The sequence below is a fragment of the Pseudorasbora parva genome, chromosome 25 (genome assembly GCF_024679245.1).
Source record: "Pseudorasbora parva isolate DD20220531a chromosome 25, ASM2467924v1, whole genome shotgun sequence".
In the NCBI taxonomy this organism is placed as follows: domain Eukaryota; kingdom Metazoa; phylum Chordata; class Actinopteri; order Cypriniformes; family Gobionidae; genus Pseudorasbora; species Pseudorasbora parva.
The window spans coordinates 2,097,542-2,120,694 of NC_090196.1; the positions used below are offsets into that span (position 1 = coordinate 2,097,542).

Consider the following 23,153-nt stretch of genomic DNA (forward strand, 5'->3'; position numbering starts at 1 on the left):
TCCGGGTCAGACTCGGGCAACGCTGTCACACCCGAAGGGGGCAACGCAGCCGAGTCTTCATCCTCGGAACCCATTAGCTCATCCCCCGATGCAGCAACCGACATCTGGTCCTCCGCCGGAGCCCCAAAAGAGACGACTGGCGCTCCACGTGGGAGGTCAGCGCGCCCTTCCGGAAACTCCACCGGTACAGTGGAGGGGGGAGGGGCCCGAGGAGCCGTGAGACCCGTCGGGTTTACCCTGACCGACACCCTCAGGTCCCCACCAAGGTCATCAGCCAAAGTAGTAGCCCTCTGCTTTGCAGCTGGAGGACCACTAGATCGGGGGATGGACGATGGCGTTCCACCTCTTCTGAGGTACTGGAGACGCAACACTGCAATGGACATATTCCCGCAATGGGAACATGTCTCATCCACGAACGCAGCCTCAGCGTGCTGTGCGCCCAGACACGAGAGACAACGAACATGTCCGTCAAGCGGAGACAGAAATCGACCGCACCCAGAAACACACGGCTTGAATGACATCTTGAAAAAGACGCAGGGTCAAACCGTGTTGCTCTTTTGTGAATGGAAGTTGCTCTTTTAGTGCTGAAGCACTCAGGGAGATGACCGCGGCTCCACGCAGTTCGTTTGTGCAAGCCTGCGTGAGCTCTCAGTGATATGTATGTGTGTGTAGCGCCCAGCGAACCAACTGTAATGTGTGTAAGGAAACGCTCAGCGAACCAACAGCTCTTTGTACACTCAATCACTGATGTGGACGGTCTCTCGCTGACGCGCCGTATCACCCGCACTGGCAAACTCTCAAACACCTTGTAGACTCGTAGTCAGAAAGCTCTTCGTAGAAACAGCAAATAGCACTGTTCGGCTCCGAAGTAGAAAGCGCTGATCTACCATTCCACTTCCTATTTATACCCGCGCTGCGGGGCGGAGCGTGGAATGCGTGATCGCATGCCAAATTTCATTGGCTCGTTGTTAGATGCTCGAAGTAGGATTGGTCTCTAAAGTAAGATCCCATTCGTCGGTTCAGTTCTGACGTACGTCGAACGTGACCGACTGAAAGGGAACCATAGTAACTCTTGTCACACACAAACTGCACCAAATCATTGATTGTTGGACTTACAATCAGTCTTCTACTGTATAATTCTATATAGTGTTCAATACTAAATCATGTGACCATCATGCATATATATTATATACTATATATATCACTCTTAATTCATGTAAATGTATAGATATTAAATTACTGTTTGAAATTGTATCTTGGTTGGTACCCTTATGTTGGTATTTTTTTATAATTCAGAAGATGGTTTGACTGAATTTCGTAAACAGCCAACCTTGAACCAAGACGACCCCTGATTGGTCAGAATCCATCTAAGAGGATGTGCAACAAATTTGAGTTTTAATCTCAGAACACGAACAAAGAATTATTTTCTAGTGAAGTCAGTTCAAGCAGTTCGGGAGAGCAGTTGGAGTGGGGTCAGAGAGCAGCTGGAGAACTCCAAGGGTAGACGATCATGGCAGACCCAGATTTGAGAAAATGGGTTAAATTCATTTTGGCCATCTCAGATCTGGTTCTTATTCAAAGGCGTATAATTACCTGTCTGTGGTGCTGCATTAGTTTGTGTCTGGCCTATTACAGAAAGAGAGAGATGATTAAAGTCTATTACAGTTACAGAATGGATTTCTTCATTTTCATGATCTTTTCCAGACGAAGTTGTAAATAAAGCTAAATGTACTCATAGTTTTTTATTGACTTTTCCCAAGATCACCACCAGATCTGGATCTAATTCAAAGGTGTATAATTACCTGTCTCTGGTGCTGCACTAGTTGGTGTATGGCCTATTACAGAAAGAGAGAGATGATTAAAGTGTATTACAGTAACAGTCTTCATTTACATAGTATTTCTCACACTAAAAATAATATTAAAAAATGTTTTGTTTTTTTCTAAACTATTCGCCTTCAACATGCTAAGAAAGTAAATCGCAAAGATGCCAAGCATAAATGCATTTAGCCCATGGCATTAACGGGGCAAAAGCTACAAAGTTATAAATGAAACTAAGTGTACTCATAGTCTTTGATTGAGTGTTCCTAAATTCATTACCAGTATGGCCACAAAAATGTACTTGACCCTATAATTGAGGCATTAATGTTGTATAATAAAAAATCCTTGTTGTGTGCAATAAAAAAAAATTCTATAAAAAAAAAACTAAAATTATACACTGGTTCTTTGAAGTACTAGATGATGTTATTTAGTATACAAAACACTGTTGCATTAGCCTGGATGCCAGCCGAACTCAGCCCCGCCCACAACATTTGAGCTCAGGCGGTTCGGTCTGGACTGGACCCATAGAGGAGTAATTATGCCCAAACAGAAACTGTTCGGACCAATGAAATCATCAGGGCGGGCTTTAGATGATGATGGACAGATAATCAGCAGTAACGTAATCATGCACGTCATCATTGGCGCTTGAATTATATTTGTTCAAATCCTAAATGGAGAGCTAGTTCGTATATGCATTCACCTTCACGATTTCTCTCTGAAATGATGATCATGTTGGTAAGTGCTCTGCGTATCCTTGAAATATTTTTTTTCATACAGGCAAAAAACAGCGGCAAAGATCGTTTATTCCAGTGTGCGTGCAGACAGGGTTGCCAAGTTTTTGCAACAAAACACGACAACTACTAGCCCTAAACAATAGCTTATCGGGGGGGGGGGGGGGTTCTCTGGAAAAAATGGCGTTTGGGGGGTAAAATGTGTGTTCTTTTGGCAAAGTTGCCTGATAAAATTCTCATTCATGGGTCTATATACCACATAATAGTCCCTTCAACCCGCGGACATGGAAAACAACCCGCGGAAAAAAACGCGGACTTGGCAACACGTGTAGTTGAGCTCTGTTGACGTTTGACAACTAACGTAATGCGTCACTTCGGTGCTCTGATTGCTTGTAGGTCTATCCAATTGAGGTCTTTCCTGGTTCGGTTGAAACACACCCCATAATCACAGCCCAATGGAGCAGTTTCAGACTCATATTCTGACTAGAATTGAGTATGAACACGTCAGGCTACTGTTGCATTGCTAATCAGAAAATACACCAAACAGGCATAATATTTTGACATGCATCAATGAGCCTTGGCCCCCCATGACCCTGTGGCCGGTTCACCACTGTTCCTTCCTTGGAGCAATTTTGATAGATACTGACCAATGCAGACCAGGAACACCCCACAAGAGCTGCAGGTTTGGAGAAGGATATAATTTTTTTTAGAGCTGATTGTACTAAAAAAGGAGAAGGGGTTGCAGTTTATACTAAAGTAAATATGATTTGTATCTGTAGTCAGTCAGTAAGTATTTCAAAGTGTTTTGGATGTTTAGCTATTGTAACGCCGCCCAAATCGTCCCAATGGAGGCTAACGATTGGTGGGTGAAGGTTGCTGCGAGTTCGATCTTTTCAGCTGGGAAAAGGGATTTTATTCCAATTCTATTCATCTGACTCCTTTTAATAATAATTTCGAATTTAGGTAAAAATGACAAATGGTTATTTGGTCATTCATATTTAATAGATTAACCACACATTTAATTATTCTGTTAAACACTTTGTTGAAATTATACCCGTTCATTACCTGAATAATTCCAGAGCACATCAGAATCAATTGCAGTGGCGATTGCAGTCTTGGGGTTCACAAATGGATTAATCAGCGGGGTTAGGCACCTTCACCTGATAGGTCCAGTGCCTTCTCTCTGGGCTATGAAGCACACGATGTGGTTACTTCTGTCCTCTTTGAGGCACCACTGATGCAGCTCTCTAGTTCAGTGTCAGAGAAAGTGAGGATTCACCCTTGAACTCCCTTGAGGATTCGCCCTTGAATTTACTCCTTGAACGAACGTTTTCTGCCATCCCGTTCACAACCTCAGCGCAGGGGCTTACCATTTTTCCCCGATCTCCACGCTGAGGTGGCGAGATTGTGGTAGAAACCAGTTTCATATAGAGTTTACAACACACAAACATCCCAGTATTCTTATATTATGTATTATAAATATCATGGTTATGGGGAGATGCCTAAGATTGAAGATACACTAGCCAGTTATCTGTCCCCTGATTCAGCATCTTCCCTAAAAGGCCCTGCAGTACCCACTAAGCTCGTTAGAACCACTTCAGGATTAGTGGGTAAGGCTTATTCAGCGGCTGGTCAGGATGCGGCATGTCTCTGCACCATGTTGCTGTTGCAAGCCTATCAAACTGAGCTGTTAGGAGATTTTGATGAGGTTCCGAAGTGGTCTGCGAACTGCGTAGGGCCACAGATTCACAGATTTGTCTCTCAGGGCTGCTAAGGAGACGGCTAAATCCATCGGCCGCTCTATGGCAGCCTTGGTAGCCACTGAGAGGCACCTTTGGCTTAATCTGAGCTCAATTAAGGAAAAGGACAACAATTTTCTTATGGACGCACCCGTCTCCCTCTGGCCTTTTCGGCGAAGCCATTAATTCGGGCGTCGATCGGTACCAGGAGGCATCTAAGCAGGTGGTTGCGTTCCAGAAGCTCCTTCCCCGCCGCTCACATTTCTCCAAGGATGCTGCTAGTGAGCAGCCCCAAACATCAAAAGTGAAGCCCAGTTCATCACACTGTGCCACTCAAAAACAGAGTGTGGCTTCCCGTGCTCCCCCGCAGAAGGGCTGGGGACAGGGGAAACACAATCTGCCAGAGCCTTCGAGGTGTAAAACGGATCTGAGGACCATTATTATCTCCAGGGGGGTTGCAGAGAAAAGGTCCTGATGCCCGAGGGGTCAGGCCTTTGAGGGCAATCCCCCCCGAAGGGAAGCAGTACACACCACATTATACGGTGCCTGCCATTCCTCGGTTCTGCCAACCCTGCCACCTCTGGTATTACAGGGCGCAGTGGTCCCCAGCGAGCAGAAATCTCAGGGTCCACCCGGAAACATAGTGGGCCGGGGATGCCCGCTCCTCCAATGAGGGTCCTAGAGCAGTCAGTTAAGCTGTTCCCTACCGGTTAGCCGTTACAGTGCACTGGACTGACAGCGCAACAAAAACCAGAAGCCATCCTCGAGAGGATGGTACCATTAAGAGACATTTTTGGCAGCGTGGACACTACTGCCGAATGTTCCTCGATGGGTCCTGCACATAATACAGAACGGGTATCAAATTCAGATCAGGTCTCGCCCGCCCAGGTTTATGGGGGTCTTTCCCACATTGGTGGGCCCCGAGCAGGCTATGGTAATGGAACAGGAAGTGAAAGCTCTTTTAGAGAAAGGGGTCATAGAATGTGTACCTCACTCAGACAGGAAAATCGGATTTTACAGCCAACATTTAAATATTTCTTAGTTCCAAAGAAGGATGGGGGGTTGTGTCCAATTTTAGAACTTCGGGTGCTGTACAGTGCAGTTGAAGTTCTAAATGTTAACTCTGAGACAAATCGTGCCAGAAATCAGGTCCTTGGACTCGTTTGTCATGATAAACCTCAAAGACGCGTACTTCCATATTTCCATCCTTCCATATCGCAGGAAGTTTCTAAAAGTTTGCTTTCGTGGGAGAAGCATACCAATACAGAGTTCTACCGTTTGGTCAAAATGTATCGCCTCCCACCTTTACGAAATGCGTGGATGCATCTCTGGCGCTCATTGGCCTACAAGGGATTCGCATCTTGAACTACATAGACGACTGGTTGATCTTAGCTTAGTCGCATCAGTTAGCGGATCGGCATCGAGATGTAGTCCTCACGCACATGAAGCAGTTGGGGTTACGGCTGAACGCCAAGAAGAGTGTTCTCTCTCCCATACAGATAACTACTTTTCTAGGCATGGTATGGGATTCAGTGTCGATGCAGGCGCGCCTGTCTCCGGCACGCATTGAATCTATCCTGTCTACAGTCAAGAGAGTAAAGCTAGGCCAGTCAATCACTGTGAAGCAATTTCAAAGGATATTGGGCCTGATGGCTGCAGCATCCAACATGATTACTTTTGGACTGCTGTATATGAGGCCTCTGCTGTGGTGGTTCAGGAAGGGTTTTCCCTGTGGGGAAGCCATTTTCGCATGATCAGGGTCACGCGGCGTTGCCTACGTGCTCTGGTTATGTGGAAAAAAATGTGGTTCCTGTGCCAGGGTCCCGTGTTGGGGATGTTTGGTCGTCGCAAAATGCTAACGACTGATGATTCCCTCACGGGCTGGGGAGCGGTCCTAGACGGTTGCTGAAGGTCTGTGGAGGCTACATCATCTCTTATGGCACATCAATCACCTGGAGATGACAGCAGCGTTTCTGGTCCTCAAGAACTTCCTCACATACCTCAGAGGCTATCATGTGTTAGTCCGGTCAGACAACACATCGGTGGTTGCCTATATAAATCACCAAGGGGGTCTGCACTCACGTCAGCTGTGCAAACTGGCACACCGGATCCTCTTGTGGTCCCATGGGAATTTTATCTCTCTCTGAGCAGCTTTTATCCCTGGGACTCAGAATATAGGAGCATACATGCTGTCAAGACAGGTGCTGAGGCCAGGGAAATGGAGGCTCCACCCCTATGTGGTGGATCAGATCTGGAGGGTGTTCGGTCGGGCACCAGTGGATCTGTTTGCCTCTCGAGAGACGTCTCACTGTCCACTCTAGTTCTCCCTCACACATCCAGCCCCATTAGGACTAGATGCTATGGTAGAGATGTGGCCGAGGCTACGTCTGTACGCATTTCCTCCTATTGCTCTGCTCCCAGGAGTACTGGATATAGTTCGAAGCGACCAAGTGCAACTCGTTTTGATAGCCCCTCTCCTCGATGGGTCGCCACTACAGTTACCGGTCAGGAAGGACCTTCTGTCTCAAGCAGGGGGTGCCATTCTACACCCCCGGTCTGAGCTGTGGAACCTTTGGGCTTGGCCTCTGAGTGGGGCCAGCTTGTGAGTTCAGTTCTCTCAACTGAGGTTGTGGAGTCCATTCATCAGTCCAGAGCCTCTTCCACTAGGAAACTGTACAATTTGAAGTGAAAGGTTTTCACATCATGGTGTTTAGTCACCAGCAGGATCCAGTGAACTGCCCGGTCGGTACAGTGCTGGACTTCCTGCAGGATCGGTTCACTGCAGGGTTATCCCCGTCCACCCTTAAAGTGTATTTGGCTGCTATTGGGGCTTACCACAGCTTGTTGGGTGTGATGATGGTGGGTAAAGACCCCCTGGTGTATAATTTCCTTCATGGTACTTTGAGGCTGAGGCTTGTAGCTCGCACTAGGGTGCCGACGTGGGACTTGGCCACAGTCCTGCAGGGCCTATACCATTTGAGCCTCTGTAGGAGGTTCCTGCCAAGTTTTTAACTTTAAAAGTATTGTTCCTCCTTGCTATCCTATCTTTAAAGATAATTGGATATCTTCAGGGTCTTTCTGTGGCTCCCTCGTGCTTGGAGTTTTCACCAGGTGCCTACTAACGTAGCTGGATCCATTGTGCTGCAGGCCTTCTGTCCTCCACCTTTCCTCAATGCGGATCAGGAGAAAAGTAATTTGCTCTGCCCTGTCAGGGCTTTCAGGGCTCAAGTCCACAGAGCTGCCCTGTGGCGTAAGTCCGAGCAATTGTTTGTATGCTTTGGGGCAACTAGCAAAGGGGCCTCGGCTCGTAAACAAAGGATGAGCAAGTGGGTGTTTGAGACCATTTCACTGGCTTATGAGTCGGTCAGACAGCCATCACCTTTGGTGGTCTGGTCACATTCTACCAGGGGTATGTTGGCATCTAAGGCCTTTATGTCAGGGGTGACTCTTCAAGATATTTGTGATGCGGCAGGGTGGTCCTCACCGCACACATTTGTGAGGTTCTACGCTTTGGACGAATAGCCTACCCCGGGGTTGTCGGTGCTTTTCTCCTAGAGTGCTTTCTTTCACATGGGACAGGCACTTCTCGTTATGAGAAGTACTTCTCGTTGGTATAGATGTTCACATAGCTTCATTCGATTGAGCGGGTGTTCCCTTGAAAGGGAACGGCTAGGTTACTACTGTAACCTCGGTTCCCTGAAGAGGGAACGAGCTTTGCATCACTCTGCCATACCTCCTACATGCCTGTCAGAGCAGCTACTTCAGACTTTCGAAGCTAGAGCGGCTTTGTTTTGGGCAGGCTTTATAGCTTCCTGGTCCGTGACGTCTCCGTACCCTATTGGACTGATTTCACAAGTGCTTCATGACATCAACCAAGAATTCCCATAGCATCATTCGATGCAACGCTCGTTACCTTTTCAATTCAATTCAATTCAATTCAAATCAATTCAATAAATGTATTGCCATGTCAACAATTTGACAGGAATTTGTCTTGGTACAACTCTCAGACTTAAATGACATAAAGGACATACATCATAAGTACAAAAACAGACAATGTTCCCCAACAATACCCAACAAACAGTAGGACTTTAGACCAAAACCCTGCAGACATTAAAAGGACAATAACCCTTGCCAAGAAAAAGAAAGTGCACAGTGCATACAGTTGACTGTGCAGCTAGCTGTCAGTGCAAATTCAGATGTCTAATAGCCAGAGGGCAAGTACTGTCTCTGAAACGTGAAGTAGAAGTCTTAATGCTGCTATATCTTCTTCCTGATGGGAGGAGATTAAAGACGTGGTGAGCAGGGTGAGAGTCGTCCGCTATGAATTTTTTTTTGCCTTTCTAATTATTCTGGAGGAGAAAAGTGAAGAAAGTGATGGGAGGCTACAGCCTATAATTTTTTATGCTCTGGGTAATGCTTCAGGGAACAGTCGTAACCTAGGCGTTTTTCAGTGCTCTCAGCATGAGGGGAAGTAGGAGTTGGGGGAGAGGGGGTCAACAGATAAAGATGTAGATTAGCTGATACTGAGGTGAGACTTACCTTCAATGGTGCATGAGGGACAGTTCAGATGTTAATTTTCTTTGTTTTCTCATGGAGTCCCTATTCCTCGATTAGACATTTCAGCCTCTGCTAGTTTTTTTCCAGCCTTACACTATTAAAGTATTTTTTCCTAATGGTGGTCGGTAGCTACCGCCTGCCTTCAACTTCAAGTGAGGCAATTTCCTTGCTTATGGACATGCTTCACAGTTGGACTAACTCTGATTTAGTTTTAATTGGATATTTAAACTGGGACTGCTTGCCTCCATCATCAGACTCTTTTAAGGACATTTGTAATTCCTTATGTCTGGATCAACTGATAAATTCACTGACTCGCCTAAATGGAAAGAATATGAGCAAATCATCTTTGAATGGGGTTATTTGAACTAATTTGAACCCATGTTTGCTCTGCAATAGGATTGTTTTGTAATGATATTAGCGATCATTGTGCAATAACTTGCGTGATAAATTTTAAGGTAACTAATAGTTCACCCAGATTTATATTAAAATGTCAAATGTACAAGCTTTTTGCACAATGTGTATAATCGTAATTTACAGTTAGTTTCGATTATACTTGTATGTTTTTGTAGAACCAATAACAAGAAACAGTCTTGATCCGTACAGTCATTTATTTATGTTTAACACTTGCGCCCCCACAGAGCACAGCCACAGACCTCCTTCATCGGGCGCTCTCTCTCCTACATCATATATCCGGGGGCTGGCACTTAAAGGAGAATACCACCTAACTCTACAATACTGGATGTGGTTGATGCTTGGGAAAATTTTAAATGAAATTTAAATGTTGGGGAATATTTTTCTGGAAATGTGTGATAAACATGCTCCTTTTCGCAGATTTCGGGTGCGTGGAAGAAAACAATCCTTGGTTCATTCAATCCATCGCTAATCTTATTAAGAAAGTAAGTGTGGCTTGGTCTAAAACAAAGAAAAAAAAATAGTGATGAGGACCGGGCCCAATATAGACAATTACGAAACAAATGTACAACATTTATAAACAGTTCAAAAAGTCAGTATTATTTACATCGGATTATCTATAACATGAGCGGTCCTTCTAAATTTTTGGAAATTACCAAAAACTTTTGTTGGGTCATATTAATCTGCTGATCTTCCAAAAGCTTTAAAACTGAACCAAAGATTAATTACAGACAAGGCTAATATTGTTACTATGTTTGATAGTCGTTTTATATCAGCTAGTTCGATAACAGACTCCAGTAATTTGTTGGTCATTGACGAACAGTGAATTGACGAGTCGACTAACAGTGAATCAGAATTATTTTCCTTTTCCCCTAAATTACTCACTAAAGTTAATAAATTATTCTCCAATTTCAACTGTAAGAAATCAGGTGGGTCTGACAAAATGGAGGCAATTTTTTGAAAAGTGTCTGCAGATATTATTGCCGAACCTATTGCATCGAGTCTATCCACTAATGTAATACCGCCATCCTGAAAATCAGCTGTGGTTATGCCATTACTAAAAGGAGACGATCCTTCAGATTTAAATAATTATCGCCCTGTTTCTAAACTACCGGTTTTAGCCAACGTTTTTGAATCTATGGTAAATGATCAAATGACAGAATACCTATTTAATCATTATATTTTAAACGCATCTCAGTCAAGTCACCTTTATTTATAGACTGATTTTTACAATGCCGATTGTTTCAGAGCAGCTTTACAGTGTTAAACAGCAAAATAATGCAACAGAATTTGATTCGGCTCTACAGCCGCTCTGGAGGAAACGGTGATGTCATCCAGCTAATTCCAATTATAATAGTGACAATCTGGGCAGATCAGTAATTTAGTTAAAAATGTATTTGAATATTTAGTTGAAAATGTTCTGTTACCAACTGAGCAAGCATCTCAGTCAGGATTTAGAGTGGGCCATAGTTCAATCATAGCTACTAGGCAAGGCAAGACAACGCAAGTTTATTTATATAGCACATTTCATACACAATGGCAATTCAAAGTGCTTTACATAGAAAGGAATTAAAATAGGGATAACAAATGCATAAGAAAAAGAATAAAATGTAAAGAGAATTAAAAATAATAAAATTATGATGACCAAAGAAAAGAACAAAGGTAAACTAAAACAGTTATAAAAATATTTAAAAGGATGATGCATAGATAAGGTGCAGTCAGTCGGACGTACAGTGGCTCAGTGCTCATTCAGTAAATGCACAGCTAAACAGATGTGTTTTGAGTCTGGATCTGAATGTGGCTACTGTTGGAGCACATCTGATCTGTTCAGGAAGCTAGTTCCAACTGCGGCTGGCGTAATAGCTGAAAGCAGACTCTCCTTGCTTAGAGTGAACTCTTGGTATTTCTAACTGACTTGATCCTGCTGATCTGAGCGATCTGTTGGGTTTGTATTTAATCAGCATATCTGCAATGCATTTAGGTCCTAGCTCATTGAGAGATTTATAAACAAGTAGTAGTACTTTAAAATCGATCCTAAATGTAACTGGAAGCCAGTGTAAAGTCCTGAGGACTGGTGTGATATGGTCATATTTTCTGGTTCTGCTCAGAATCCTGGCAGCAGCGTTCTGTATGAGCTGCAGCTGTCTAATGGTCTTTTTGTGAAGGCCGGTGAGAAGGCCATTACAATAGTCCACCCTACTGGTGATGAAAGCATGAACCAGTTTCTCTAAGTCTTGCCTGGAGACAAAGCATCTAATTCTTGCAATATTTTTCAGATGATAGTATGCTGATTTAGTTATTGCTTTTACATGACTACTGAAACTCAGGTCTGACTCCAAAATCACACCAAGATTCCTGACTTGATTTTTTGTTATCAGACCTTTAGCCTCAAGATATGCGTTCACCTTGAGAATTTCATCTTTGTTTCCAAATGTAGTGATTTCAGTTTTGTCTTTGTTTAACTGAAGATAATTTTGGCACATCCAGTTGTTAACTTCATCAATGCATTTGCACAGGGAGTCAATGGGGCTGTAGTCATTAGGTGACTGTGCTAAGTAGAGCTGGGTGTCGTCAGCATAGCTGTGGTAAGCAATATTGTTCTTTTTCATTATTTGGCTGAGTGGCAGCATATACAGGTTAAACAGGAGTGGTGCTAGAATTGACCCTTGTGACCCTTGTAAACTATTTTAATGGCTGCAACAATGTAAATAAATAAATAAAAAACACGGGCTCCAGCTGGACTCGGGCTAAGAATTTTGATAAGCTGCCGGTTTTTACTAAGGAAAATGACTAAAATAGTTACTCACAGTGACTTGGATAAGTAACTTTAATCTGATTACTGGTTTGGAAATAGTAACGCGTTAGATTACTCGTTACTGGAAAAAAGTTGTCAGATTAGAGTAACTGAGTTACTCTAGAGTTACTGGCATCACTGTTGTTAGGTGTGTTTCCAAATTGCATTGACAGTCTTTTAAGCTTACGTCGAAAGAGATATTGCATTACATTAATAGTACCTAGGGTACACTCAGAATATGGAAAATCATCTTTCTCTTATTATGCTCCATGGCTGTGGAATGAATTTCAAGCTACTCCTCCACTAGAAACAATTCCTCCTTTGAATGTGTTCAAAAATGTATTGCGGTGTAATATAAATGAGTCATGCTGCTGTTTTAATTAATTAGTTGATTTATGATTAATGTTTTAGCTGTGACTGTTTAGAATTTATCATGAGTGTTATAGGTTTATGTTAAATTTTACTATGGCCATCTAGATTTATTTTAATCTCAATGGGACCTTCCTAAAAAAAAATAAAGGATAAATAAAATAAAACAAAAATCGGTTGACCAACTCCCTCCAGTTTACATAAATCCCAAATTATTGAACAGCCCCCTGATGGAAGTGTTCTCACACTGCTAAGGTAAAATTCATCGACTGGGGCCTTGGACTAAAGCCCTATTCGGACTGGATTAGTTTAACATTTTGACGTGATTTAATTATTATCAGAGGTTCTCTGTGATTTTTGTCCCGTCCAAAAGTGCCATCTCGGTAATCATCACGGACAATGTCAGCAAAGATTACAGAGACTTTTACCTTCTGTAAAAAGGTCCGGAAAAATGACCTCGGGTAAAACTAATCCTGTTCGAATAGACCCACTGTAAAAATGTATGGGAAAATCCCATAATTTCCTGTTTAAAAGTTTAAAAAAGCGGCTTTTGCGAGCATGGACAACTGGGACAACTCTGTGGCAAACATCCAGCTATTTTCCGCGCATTATTTAAAGCAAAAAGATCAAAATCACTTAGAGGCACAACACTTATTTTAGCTCTAGGAAAGTGTCTATTATCAACACAATCCAATCAGAATAGCTAGACTGGACCTTACTGTTTTATAAAACACACACACACACACACACACACACACACACACACATATATATATATATATATACTCGCGCATGTTGTGTGTTTGCTCACGTGATAACAGCACCGTCTTACACACGACAAGGAGGTTACCGTGGTGCGTAAAGCGAGTTACTCCTCCCACTTCTGCTAGTTTTACTGAGATGTCTTATCCTGTGTGAATTGGCCAATAATATTACAGACGTCCTGAGGTAAAATTACTTTACCCCCACCTCCCCATGTTAAACTAATCCCATCTGAATAGGGCTTAAGAGAGGGGATATTGGTCATAACTGGCCACACCGTAAGTGACGTGTGATCCAAAAATCCCAACATCAGCGGTGAAATGAGTATCAATCACTACACATCAGTATAAATGTGTTTGACTCACCTTGGCAGACGACTCCAGCATCTTCACCGTGCCTACAGTCATGTGATCCCCATGCATTTGATGAGCAGTTTGTCAGTGTAGATTCACTCCCACTACACTGGACATCATCCAGCCATATTTTTCCAGAACCTTGTCCAAAATAAGCATTACTCTTTGCCTCTATAACACTCCCACAGCCCAGTTCTTGACACACCACTGCCGCGTCTGCAGAATCCCACAGATCATCACACACTGTTCCCCATATTCCATTATGGAGAATCTCCACTCTTCCAGAACAGAGGTTGGATCCATTCACCAACTTGACAGCTATTAGTCACAAAACAATTAAGATAGAAAAACAGATTATTAGGGTTTTTGTTTATTTGTATTTTTGATGAGATACAAAAAAAGTGTTAACAATAGTGTCCATGCCTCCCTGGAATAAGAGACCTATTTTAATCTCAATGGGCCCTTCCTAAAAAAATTAAGGATAAATAAAAATAATTAATCGGTTGACCAACTCCCTCCAGTTTACATAAATCCCAAATGATTGAACAGCCCCCTGATGGAAGTGTTCTCCTACAGCTGTAGTGGACAGCACATTCCAGGGCCCAGTTTATGGCCGGGCCCCTCTGTGCCCGTAACAGTGGACAGAGGTTTGCTCCATTTTGATTGGATCCTGTTGGACTAGCACAAACAAAATGTCCAACGGCATCAGATAAAGATGCTTGGACAACATCCAGACACCTCTTTGAGGGCAAGAAGAAGACCTCTAGTACCAAGCCCAGGAATGACAGGACTTCTCATTGGTCCACATGCAGTTTCTGTCCTTCACCCATCTAGAGACGGATCCCTAATGTCCTGATTTGTGACGGCCATAAACATTCCTCGGGACCTCAGCAGTAGTGGGTGAAACAAAGAAAGACCAAAATGATCCATCCAAATCCATCCTGAACTATGTTTGAAAACCTTAAGACTGATGTAAACTACACATATCCATCTCATACTTATTCAGAGAAATAAGTATTCTCAGTGACAGCTATTTGTAATGCAACATCTTCCACAAATTCAGCTGTTAATGAACAAATTAATGAACACATGACAGATCAATCTTTTTCAATCATGTTTGGTGTCTATTTGTTTAGTATATTGCCAAGGGTATTCTGATGGTGGTTTGTAAAGTGAGAAATGCATTGATGAACTTTAAAGACCCTTTAAAGACTTCTAACTGTGTACAGTATGCAAATGAGTTCCAAAGGGGAAAGAAGGGTGGGCCACACTGTGTGCCCTCTCTGATGCCAGCAGCCAATAGCAACACTGGAATGGAGAAGCGCCAAATTGCAATCTCCTCCTATTCGGAAAAGGATAAAGGTACCCTTTCAATAGACACTCCTTGTTCTGAGTCTCCTCCATGCGAGAGACAAACAGTTAACCAAGTTCTGAGTCTGTCCGCTGAGGATTAGACTGTGACAGAGCAACCAAGTTCTGAGCCTCTGGTTTAACCAGAGAGACAATACAAGATCCGAGGATCTGAATCTACAGTTTGTGAGGCAGTGACAGATACGACAATGTTCTGAGCCTCCAGCCTGTGAGGAAAGAGACATTAACCAACACTACGTTCAGAGTTTTAGTTAAGCGAGACGACTACAGCACGTCCAGAGTCTACATGCTAAAGAGACCAGAGGAGATTGACCAACTTCTGAGTGTCTGGTCCAAAGAGGCAGAAGACACAGAGAGACATTTGCAACAAGGTTAAGCTCAGGAGAGCAAACCTTCACTTCAAGGTTCATTCGTCTGCGTGTTCTAGATTAAGGACCTTCTGCACCTACTTCAGGGCCTCATCTGCGTGTTCCAGATTTTAGGACCCTTTGGTGCCCCAGGAGATCAGCATCCCACAGATCTTCGTGTTCAAGGCTGTTGAAACAGATTCCAGCTCCTTTCTTCACTGCACTGTCTCCCAGCAAAACCAGTGGAAGATGTCATCACCAACGGACTGCTTACTCAACCACGTGGAACGTAAATATCACTTAACCAAACCTCTTTCTAGAGACCTTGGCATTGTTGTATATTATCAGGATATGATTTTCTAATTTACATTACACGTAATATAACTGATGCTAGTTCATAACAAATAATATTTTGTTTATTTGTTTAATGCATAATAAGGTTCTTCACCTTAATTTCAGAGAAACAACAGTTTATCTTTCCATAAGATAACGTAACTCTCCTATAGCCACACTTAACTTACTCACATGTATTTTATGCATTTTACGCACTTTATTCCTTTATCATTCATTGTATTCATTTAGTAGTTGTGTTAATTGTTCTGTTTATCTTTTGTTAATAAAATCTATTTTATTGCAATTGTGTCTTCCTTGTGCTGATAAAGCAGAAAAGGCTCTACAAGTTAGAAATCTCACCAAGCTTTCAGATAAATCAGCTGACCAACACTCCCCCCTTTACATTCATTATAAATTACTGGTTAGCCTCCTGTTCGGAGTGCTCTCATACAGCCAAGGTAAAAGGCCTTGACTAGTGTCCCAAACTAAGAGGGGGGAAGGTGGTCATCTGATGTACTCATAACCACACCTTAAGTGATGTGTGATCCAATTTCACAACGTCAGCTGTGACGTGAGTACCAATCACTCTCTTACTTAGTGTCCTTGGGTGGACAAAAGTAAAAATCACTACACAGCTAAGGTAAAAGTCCTCGGCTGGGGCCTTGGACTAAGAGAGGTGATATTGGTCATAACTGGCCACACCGTAAGTGACATGTGATCCAAAAATCCCAACATCAGCGGTGACATGAGTATCAATCACTACACATCAGTATAATGTGTTTGACTCACCTTGGCAGACGACTCCAGCATCTTCACCGTGCCCACAGTTATGTGATCCCCATGCATTTGATGAGCAGTTTGCCAGTGTAGATTCACTCCCACTACACTGGACATTATCCAGCCATATTTGTCCAGAACCTTGTCCAAAATAAGCATTACTCTTTGCCTCTATAACACTCTCACAGCCCAGTTCTCGACACATCACTGCCGCGTCTGCAGAATCCCACAGATCATCACACACTGTTCCCCATATTCCATTATGGAGAATCTCCACTCTTCCAGAACAGAGGTTGGATCCATTCACCAACTTGACAGCTATTAGTCACAAAACAATTAAGATAGAAAAACAGATTATTAGGTTTTTTGTTTATTTGTATTTTTGATGAGATACAAAAAAAGTGTTAACAATAGTGTCCATGCCTCCCTGGAATAAGAGACCTATTTTAATCTCAATGGGCCCTTCCTAAAAAAATTAAGGATAAATAAAAATAATTAATCGGTTGACCAACTCCCTCCAGTTTACATAAATCCCAAATGATTGAACAGCCCCCTGATGGAAGTGTTCTCCTACAGCTGTAGTGGACAGCACATTCCAGGGCCCAGTTTATGGCCGGGCCCCTCTTTGCCCGTAACAGTGGACAGAGGTTTGCTCCATTTTGATTGGATCCTGTTGGACTAGCACAAACAAAATGTCCAACGGCATCAGATAAAGATGCTTGGACAACATCCAGACACCTCTTTGAGGGCAAGAAGAAGACCTCTAGTACCAAGCCCAGGAAGGACAGGACTTCTCATTGGTCCACATGCAGTTTCTGTCCTTCACCCATCTAGAGACGGATCCCTAATGTCCTGATTTGTGACGGCCATAAACATTCCTCGGGACCTCAGCAGTAGTGGGTGAAACAAAGAAAGACCAAAATGATCCATCCAAATCCATCCTGAACTATGTTTGAAAACCTTAAGACTGATGTAAACTACACATATCCATCTCATACTTATTCAGAGAAATAAGTATTCTCAGTGACAGCTATTTGTAATGCAACATCTTCCACAAATTCAGCTGTTAATGAACAAATTAATGAACACATGACAGATCAATCTTTTTCAATCATGTTTGGTGTCTATTTGTTTAGTATATTGCCAAGGGTATTCTGATGGTGGTTTGTAAAGTGAGAAATGCATTGATGAACTTTAAAGACCCTTTAAAGACTTCTAACTGTGTACAGTATGCAAATGAGTTCCAAATGGGAAAGAAGGGTGGGCCACACTGTGTGCCCTCTCTGATGCCAGCAGCCAATAGCAACACTGGAATGGAGAAGCGCCAAATTGCAATCTCCTCCTATTCAGAAAAGGATAAAGGTACCCTTTCAATAGACACTCCTTGTTCTGAGTCTCCTCCATGCGAGAGACAAACAGTTAACCAAGTTCTGAGTCTGTCCGCTGAGGATTAGACTGTGACAGAGCAACCAAGTTCTGAGCCTCTGGTTTAACCAGAGAGACAATACAAGATCCGAGGATCTGAATCTACAGTTTGTGAGGCAGTGACAGATACGACAATGTTCTGAGCCTCCAGCCTGTGAGGAAAGAGACATTAACCAACACTACGTTCAGAGTTTTAGTTCAGCGAGACGACTACAGCACGTCCAGAGTCTCCATGCTAAAGAGACCAGAGCAGATTGACCAACTTCTGAGTGTCTGGTCCAAAGAGGCAGAAGACACACAGAGACATTTGCAACAAGGTTAAGCTCAGGAGAGCAAACCTTCACTTCAAGGTTCATTTGTCTGCGTGTTCTAGATTAAGGACCTTCTGCACCTACTTCAGGGCCTCATCTGCGTGTTCCAGATTTTAGGACCCTTTGGTGCCCCAGGAGATCAGCATCCCACAGATCTTCGTGTTCAAGGCTGTTGAAACAGATTCCAGCTCCTTTCTTCACTGCACTGTCTCCCAGCAAAACCAGTGGAAGATGTCATCACCAACGGACTGCTTACTCAACCACGTGGAACGTAAATATCACTTAACCAAACCTCTTTCTAGAGACCTTGGCATTGTTGTATATTATCAGGAAATGATTTTCTAATTTACATTACACGTAATATAACTGATGCTAGTTCATAACAAATAATATTTTGTTTATTTGTTTAATGCATAATAAGGTTCTTCACCTTAATTTCAGAGAAACAACAGTTTATCTTTCCATAAGATAACGTAACTATCCTATAGCCACACTTAACTTACTCACATGTATTTTATGCATTTTACGCACTTTATTCCTTTATCATTCATTGTATTATGGTAAATGGACTGCATTTATATAGCGCTTTTATCCAAAGCGCTTTACATTTTTGCCTCACATTCACCCATTCATACACCGACGGCGATGTCAGCCATGTAAGGCGCCATCCAGCTCGTCGGGAGCAGCTGGGGTTAGGTGTCTTGCTCATGGACACTTCGACACTTGGTCAGGTGGAACCGGGGATTGAACCACCAACCTTTCGGTTTGTAGACAACCTACATGAACCACTGAGCCACTGCCGCCCCATTAATTTAGTTATTAATTTAGTAGTTGTGTTAATTGTTCTGTTTATCTTTTGTTAATAAAATCTATTTTATTGCAATTGTGTCTTCCTTGTGCTGATAAAGCAGAAAAGGCTCTACAAGTTAGACATCTCACCAAGCTTTCAGATAAATCAGCTGACCAACACTCCCCCCTTTACATTCATTATAAATTACTGGGTAGCCTCCTGTTCGGAGTGCTTTCATACAGCCAAGGTAAAAGGCCTTGACTAGTGTCCCAAACTAAGAGGGGGGAAGGTGGTCATCTGATGTACTCATAACCACACCTTAAGTGATGTGTGATCCAATTTCACAACGTCAGCTGTGACGTGAGTACCAATCACTCTCTTACTTAGTGTCCTTGGGTGGACAAAAGTAAAAATCACTACACAGCTAAGGTAAAAGTCCTCGACTGGGGCCTTGGACTAAGAGAGGTGATATTGGTCATAACTGACATGTGATCCAAAAATCCCAACATCAGCGGTGACATGAGTATCAATCACTACACATCAGTATAATGTGTTTGACTCACCTTGGCAGACGACTCCAGCATCTTCACCGTGCCCACAGTTATGTGATCCCCATGCATTTGATGAGCAGTTTGCCAGTGTAGATTCACTCCCACTACACTGGACATTATCCAGCCATATTTGTCCAGAACCTTGTCCAAAATAAGCATTACTCTTTGCCTCTATAACACTCCCACAGCCCAGTTCTTGACACACCACTGCCGCGTCTGCAGAATCCCACTGATCATCACACACTGTTCCCCATATTCCATTATGGAGAATCTCCACTCTTCCAGAACAGAGGTTGGATCCATTCACCAACTTGACAGCTATTAGTCACAAAACAATTAAGATAGAAAAACAGATTATTAGTTTAATTTTTTATTTTTGATGAGATACAAACAAAGTGTTAACAATAGTGGAGTCTCATCCTCCTCAGCATCATTACCTTTGACTTCTGGCTGTGAGGCAGTTGCGCTCAATGTCGCTGTTGCAGCAGAAACAAATTAACACCCAAATACACAACAATGTTATATTTAGATAAAGATGTCGATGCATCAGATTGATTGCAATGCTTCATGTTTTTCAGTTCAAACAAATGTTTAAGGTTGTTTTACAAGAAAAGCAGATATGGTTCTAATTTAAAGGTGTATAATTACCTGTCTGTGGTGCTGCACTAGTTTGTGTCTGGCCTATTACCGAAAGAGAGAGATGATTAAAGTCTATTACAGTTCTAGACAACGGATTTCTTCATTTTCATGGTCTTTCTTAGCCTGGATGCCAGCCGAACTTAGCCCCGCCCACAACATTTGAGGGAAGCTCAGTCTGGACTTGATCCGTTGTGGAGCAACTATGGCCGAACAGGAGCTGTTCGGACCAATCAAATTGTCAGGGTGGGCTTTATACATTTACATTTTACATTTAATCATTTAGCAGATGCTTTTATCCAAAGCGACTTACAAAAAGGGGAGAGCAATAGAAGCAACGAAACAAACAAGGGCAACAACCTGCAAGAGCTGTAAGAATTCTCAGTTAATCGAGCACAGTACACAAGCAAGTGGGGTTTTTTTTAAGACAAAAAAAAAAAAACAGAAAATTTAATTGGATAGTTAAGTGCTAGTCTTTATTGGTCAGGTGCAATGGGAAAAGATGTGTCTTAAGATGTTTTTTTTTTTAAATGGCTAAAGACTCGGCTGCACGAATTGAGATCGGCAGGTCATTCCACCAGGTGGGAAAAGTCCAGGAAAATGTCCGCGAGAGAGATTTCATGCCCCTTTGGGATGGTACGGTGGCCCAGTAGTGCAGGGCCACCCTTTCCCTTGCCATTGCTCTATAGATTTGCCAGTCTTACAAAGATTTAAACACTACGGTCATTTTTAAGTGTGTAACCATTGTATATCAACATGAAATATCAACTCAAAATCACCTACAGGCATTATAGCTGTATATTTATACTCGAAAACGCTTTTACAAGCTGCCATGGCGCTTGATGCCCAAGGGAACGTCTGCCAATTCCACCATGCAGTTGAAACATGTAATTTGTATAAATTAAAATTACTTTTAGCATTCAAAAACAGACATGTTAAAATCCCACAGCTTTTTGTATTCTAAAAAACTGACTCAATGCATTACGTTAGAATTTGAACATTTAAACAAAACAAAAAAAAAAGTAATTTTAATTAATAAAATTATACGGTTCCAATACTTGATGGAATTGGCAGACGTTCCCTTAGGCATCAAGCTCCGTGATCGCGAGTAAAAACGTTTTTGAGTATAAATATGCAGCTATAATGCATGTAGGTGATTTTGAGTTGATATTTCATGTCGATATACAATAGTTACACACTTAAAACTGATCGTAGTGTTTATATATTTGTAAGACTGGCCAATCTATAGAGCAATGGCAAGGAAAACGAACTTTATTGCACTCCGAGAGCCCCCTCGTGGATGGGAGCATTTCCGTTGTGTTGTGGCGATTCCGTTGTGCTGTGGTGATTTCGTTGTGTTGTGGCTCGTTTCCGTTGTGTTGTGGCGATTCTGTCGTGTTGTGGTGATTTCGTTGTGTTGTGGCTCGTTTCCATTGTGTTGTGGCTCGTTTCCATTGTGTTGTGGCAAATTCGTTGTGTTGTGGTTTAATTTAGTACGGCTGCACCACTGGGCCACCGTAGGATGGAACCACGAGGCACCGTTTACTCGCAGAATGCAAGCTTCTGGAGGGTTTGTAAGTCTGAACAAGCGAGTCTAGGTACATTGGTGCAGAGCCAGTGGTTGCTTTGTAGGCGAGAACCAGTGCCTTGAATTTGATGTGAGCGGCCATTGCCAACCAGTGAAGTCTGATGAAGAGAGGCGTAACGTGCACTCTCTTCGGTTCATTAAAGACCACTCTCTACGCTGCATTCTGGATTAGTTGCAAGGGTTTGATAGTGCATGCTGGAAGGCCAGCTAGAAGAGCATTACAATAGTCCAGTCTGGAGAGAACAAGAGCTTGGACCAGGAGTTGTGCGGCCTGTTCTGATAGGAAGAGTCAAATCTTTCTAATGTCGTATAAGGCAAATCTGCAGGACCGGGCTGTTGCAGTGATGTTAAGCAATAATTATACGTCAATGGACAAATAATGCAACGTAATCATCCACGTCACCAAAGAGCGTTTGGGTTGAATTCATTCTAATCCTTAACAGAGAACTTGTTCGTATATGCATTCACCTTTACTATTTCTCTCAAAAAATTCACTTACACTCATTTTCTTCTTCTACTTCTACCAGCGTGCGTGCAGTTGAGTTCGGTGACAACTTTAGTGATGTGTCATTCATGAACGATTCATTCTTTTTGAACTATTCTTAAATATGAACTCGGGAAACCCGAGTTGTCTCAGAGAGTGATTCGTTCATTTCGTGTTGACCGTGCATGCTCTACATGCCATCGGTTCTGTACAAGATCTTCTGCATTCAGCCGATGGGGCTGTGAGCTGGTGAACGATTGACTCAATCCCGAAGACTCAAGAGGTGAACGTCCCGGTTACGTCTGTAACCTTAGTTCCCGGAATAGGAATGAGACGCTGCGTCACCGCTATGGGAACGCCTCTGCGTGATTGCGTCGTGAAGCACGTATGTAATCAGTCCAATGGAGAGACGGAACGTCATAGGCGGGTGACGTCATCGACCCGGAAACTAAAAAGCCTTCTGGCAAACACACGCCCCCAGCTTCTGAGAAGGCCTGAAACAAGCCGCTAGAGGGCATGGCCGGGTGATGCAGCGTCTCGTTCCTATTCCGGGAACAAAGGTTACAGACGTAACCGGGACGTTCCCGTTCAAGGAACTCGAGCTGCGTCACCGCTATGGGAATCTCCCCGAGAATCTCCCCTGCAGGAACTCCAGCACCGCGCTCGCAGGGCAGTTAACTGGATCCCACAGGCGATCTCTGCACCATAAGGTGAAGAGCCTCCACTTCAGTGTGTGCAGTTTCCTTGTGGAAGGAGCTCTAGAGCGTAGAATGGTCACAACAACCTCAGTTGAGAGACCAGAATTTATGAGCTGGACCACCTCAGAGGCCAAGCCCATGGTTTCCACAACTCCTGGCGAGAGAGAATGTCCCTCCTGATCGGAATCTCCAGGGGAGAGCCGTCGAGGAGAGACACAAGGTCCGAGAACCATACTCGGCCTGGCCAGAATGGGGCTACTAACAGAAGATGGGCCCCGTCCCGACACACTCTCTCTAGAACTCCCGGA

At 43.1% G+C, this 23,153-nt stretch overlaps 2 protein-coding genes across 2 annotated transcripts in view; both read right to left on the reverse strand.

Moving 5' to 3' along the window:
* LOC137064350 (deleted in malignant brain tumors 1 protein-like) overlaps positions 1 to 14,332 on the reverse strand; it is a 615,344-nt gene extending 601,012 nt beyond the window's left edge. Inside the window, exons 1-2 of the mRNA XM_067435707.1 lie at positions 14,305 to 14,332; positions 13,547 to 13,852 (exon numbers count right to left, since the gene is read on the reverse strand). Coding sequence (XP_067291808.1) covers positions 13,547 to 13,852; positions 14,305 to 14,332 — 334 coding nt within the window. The remainder of the gene's footprint in view (positions 1 to 13,546; positions 13,853 to 14,304) is intronic.
* A 729-nt stretch (positions 14,333 to 15,061) lies between these two features.
* On the reverse strand, positions 15,062 to 21,745 carry LOC137064351 (scavenger receptor cysteine-rich domain-containing group B protein-like). The gene is made up of 6 exons (XM_067435708.1): positions 21,622 to 21,745; positions 20,088 to 20,120; positions 19,877 to 19,915; positions 19,452 to 19,757; positions 16,375 to 16,680; positions 15,062 to 15,111 (listed from the first exon to the last, which is right to left on the reverse strand). Exons 1-6 carry the CDS (start codon positions 21,743 to 21,745, stop codon positions 15,062 to 15,064), a joined length of 858 nt encoding a protein of 285 aa, XP_067291809.1.
* Positions 21,746 to 23,153: the final 1,408 nt, after the last annotated feature.